Raw genomic sequence first — 4,199 nt, forward strand, 5'->3', positions numbered from 1 at the left:
CAATATGAAATAATTATAATTAATTATGTTTTGTTTTCTTTTGTTATTAAACGTAAAGTTACACAAGGAGATATCTGTGCTCTGCTCACAGCAGGTACCGAAACTCGATTTTCAGCGTGATAAGCCCTCAGACTTGCCGCTGAACCACCGGGGAAGGGGCTAGTGATATGGATAAGCATAGAGTGGTAACTAGAGGTGTCCAAGGTATCCATCTCCACCAGGACCCTTAACAACAACAAAATGATCTCTACATAAAACATAGCGTTCTTTGTATTTAAAATATGCTTAATTATTTTTTACGTAATTATTCCTGTACATTCTTGAGCTTCACTTGTACTCCAGTTGGTTTTCATTGTTGTTTCCCTATTCTCACCTGTGTGTCTCCTCCTACTGAATACTGAAGTATTACACCTTTATCTGACCTTCATGTTATTTCAGGTACATATAGGTGTGTGTGTAACAATTTAACCTTCTACATTCCACAACTTTTAATAGCGCCAAATTGCTGCATGCCTTTTTGACAGAACGTATTACTTTTTGTGGGTATGGAAAGTAAGAATAGAACAAGCCAATTACAAAAGAGAGAGCTTTACGTGCATAACAAAACACACCTCCTAGTTGTTGTGATAAATTGCGATGATTAACCGTTTTATTCGTGTAATTTTGTTGTTGTCTGATTTTATGTGTAAGGTTCGGTTCCGTTAAAACTAAAATTCACATTGGTTTTCTACTTATGTTAGATTAACGTTCGATAACCTGTAGTAGTTTAAACATGACTGAAAAAAGTTAATGTGTTTTGTTTTTAACAGATGACAGTTAAATTAATAGAGTTCGTGGAAGTACAAACAATTCATTGTTCAAAGAAATTAATTTAGGCTCTCACGTAAAATATCAATAACTCATAACTCAGATATATTAATCTTTACAATAGAATTTATAAATTCATAGAAAGCTATATTTTACTTTTCATACACAAAGAAACCCCGAGGGAAATTTTCATGACAATATGAAATGACGAAATTTTATTGATCTTATATTTGGGTGTAGATACACTTAATTCAATGGAAAGTAGCCAAAATATGAGTTTGTTGACGCGTTCCAGCATTAAATAAGTAACTTCTTGGAGTTACAACGCTAAAATCCGGGGTTCGATTTCTCGCGGTGAGAAGAGTATAAAATAGCCCATTGTGTAGCTTTGTGCTAAAAAGAAAACAAATTTTAGCATCGGTAAAAATAAAATGGGGGGGGGGGGATCAGGAATTGTAATAATGATGTGGAATGATGAATGTCAATGGTATTAAAAAAATGTTAGTCATATTTTTTACAGACATTTCCTGCATAATTTTCTGTATGACGTTTGTTACTAGACGAGCTTTAAGTGGGGTGTAAATAAAATGAAGTAAACAAGAAAGTATGTAACACCTCTTCGACTGGAAAAGAAAGATAGCAGAAAAAATAAAACAACATAATCAAGCAGGATGATCTATCTAACGTATTGAATAATTTGACTTTATTAACTTGTAGGCTAGATTCCAGACAATATAAAAGCAATAAATGGGTAGCTTTCTTTATAACGGAATGGTATTGAATTGCCTAAAAAAAAAAACAGATTTAAATACATATATTCAGGAAAAAATCAATTGAGGTAAATAACACACCCCAGTTTTAGGGACGTGAATTTTACTATAGGGTCAAAAGGAAAATGTATGTGATAGGATAAGTACAAGAAAAAAACGATCTTTGGGTAGAAATCAATCAATAAAAGAAGACCTATAGCTATAAAGCGAAGAAGTAAACTTTTAGAAATGTTGTCTCAGGATAGGAACACTTTTAAAGAAATAAACTGATCTTCGTGATGAGAAAAAATATATGTTCGAGATCAAATGGGAAAGGAAGATGTTGTACGGAAGACGTAACGTAATGAAATGATCAGTAACAGATTAAAATATTTTCTGTAAAATTTCGTGAAGGTTTGCAGATATAATTGGGCATATTTTATAAGTTTCTGAATGGGTGGCTTAAACTTGGATAGAGGGCGCTGATTGGTAATTTATGCACCCAAATATCTGCAGTAATGTTTGGTCGTAGTTAATCATGAAAAACTTAACTTCGGGGCTTTGGGGATGTTCATAATCTGCATTCTAATCTTTGATGGAAGTATAAGACTGTAGAAATATGTGTTTGTCGTAGAATATAGGGAAGATGAATAGAAAATGCAGTTAAGAGTTTTCATTTGAAAGTGAAAAAAAGAAAATGGTAAGGTTACGAAGTAACAGTTCAAAAGTATAGTTACTTATAAGCTAATATCATTTTGATAAAATTCGTGACGTGCCAAGTTTTGCAGAAGTTAACTCTATATACAACATGAAATGAAAAGCTGTCAGTTTGTAAAGCACATTTACCATTTCTTTTTGTGGGGATGAAATTCCATAAACACGAAGCTGTGGAATCGGTTATTTATCATAGGAGGACGAAAGGAGACCTGACAGTTACAGGAAAAAGCCACGGTGATAAAGAGAAAGTCGAAGTCCCGTTGAGAAGATGACTGAATAAAGAAGCCATCATTTTTGAGTCTTTTGGATTTTTGTAAATTAATCTGGACTTTATGTTCATATTGGAAGATGAAATCTGATATCTACCGCACAGAAATAATGGTTGAAAACAAATCTGTAAACATGAGGTCGTATATTTGAAGGCTCAAATCAAGTGATAAGAAAAATAATTTTAGTAGGAAACAAAGAACACTTATAGGTAGGTTTAAAAAAAGGAATATGATGTGAGAAAAGCTCTGAAAAATAAGTTTTGCTTTTGGAAAAACAAAAAAAGTTTAAATTAATTAAAACCAAATAGAAAGTCGAAAACTTGTAACAGAAAATTGAGAAAGAACGAAAGAGGAAAAATCTATAGAAATGTTGACTTATAACAGGTAATACAACAGTAAGAAAGGTTATAAAAAGATTGGAAAACGGATGATAACGATAAGACAAATCATAGGAAAGTCTGGTATGGATTTCAAAAATTTAAACTCAACTCAATCAACTCAGAGAAAATGGGAAAATAAGAGTATTTCCAAAATCTGTGTTTGTTTGTTTCAGATATTCGCGCAAAGCTACATCAGGGTTATATGCGCTAGGCTTTCCTAATTTTGAACAAATAGACAAGATGGAGAGTAGTAACTACCGCTTACTCTTGAGCTACTCTAATCGAATAACGAGGTTCTACCTTCTCTTTTATAACACTCACAGTCCCAAAGCATGAGACGAGAACCGTAGCTCCTCAGATATACAGTCTGGTAGTGCTAACCACTAGGCTACGCCTGGCCTCTTTCTTAAGATTTGCGCAACTTTAACGCAGAGCGCCATTTGTGGAGTGACTCCTTACTAATATTACATATGTTTACAAAGAAAAAAAAACACGAAATGAGATAAACAATCCACTTTATCCAGCGATTTAAGAATCACCAGAAAATTGCAACGCTACTGACATAAAACCACCACTTTACCTCCTTTTTTTCCCAGATAAAAAATGCAGGATACATCGTTGAAATGTAGTCAAATGGCAACCTGAAAAATAGGGAAGAGGTGTGTGAAAATATTCTCATTCTACCGATACTACTTTAACTTACTTTGAAATAATTTTTTGTAAGTACTGAAATAGTACCACAATTATCCAGTAGATGGCAATAAAGTACTTTATTGGAAGAAAATATATAATAATTATTTCTTTTATCTGAGTATCTATCTATATAATAGTTGGAACTAAATTACTCTCCTGACTCTCTATTTATTTAGGTAAAGAATATATGACTTATGCAACGCAGGGCCTGTTTATAAAGGGTATATCAAGAAAAGAAAGATAACAGAATTATGAATTTCTGCTGAATATACGAAAGTTCAATAGTGATTTTAAATTATTTTAAACCACGTTTAAATGTAGACTTATCAAGAGTCCGAACTATCGTAATTTAAGTTTAATTTAGTTACTAATTAATAAAAAAGAACTTCTGAGTGAAACAAGAGTATCCCACGAATTGATATGTGCTGTTCACTAACGGCCTTTCGTCTGGTCTGGAGCCGTGCGTGACCCCCGTAGCTAGAGTGCTGAACTGTGGATCTGAGGTTCGCACCCTTTTACCACCAAATAAACAATCACGTTCCGCGCTTTGGAGCTATGGATTCGCTATAAGGTGAAATACTACT

The 4,199-nt window shown here is 33.3% G+C and overlaps 1 protein-coding gene across 1 annotated transcript in view; it reads right to left on the minus strand.

The window, feature by feature from the left end:
- Positions 1-3,553, minus strand: part of LOC106478210 (nuclear speckle splicing regulatory protein 1-like) — a 41,228-nt gene extending 37,675 nt beyond the window's left edge. The window contains 1 exon segment of the mRNA XM_013938736.2: positions 3,503-3,553. Within this exon segment, the coding sequence (XP_013794190.2) occupies positions 3,503-3,538 (36 nt within the window). The 5' untranslated portion in view covers positions 3,539-3,553.
- Positions 3,554-4,199: the final 646 nt, after the last annotated feature.

Source organism: Limulus polyphemus, unplaced genomic scaffold (genome assembly GCF_000517525.1).
Source record: "Limulus polyphemus unplaced genomic scaffold, Limulus_polyphemus-2.1.2 Scaffold190, whole genome shotgun sequence".
Classification (NCBI taxonomy): Eukaryota; Metazoa; Arthropoda; class Merostomata; order Xiphosura; family Limulidae; genus Limulus; species Limulus polyphemus.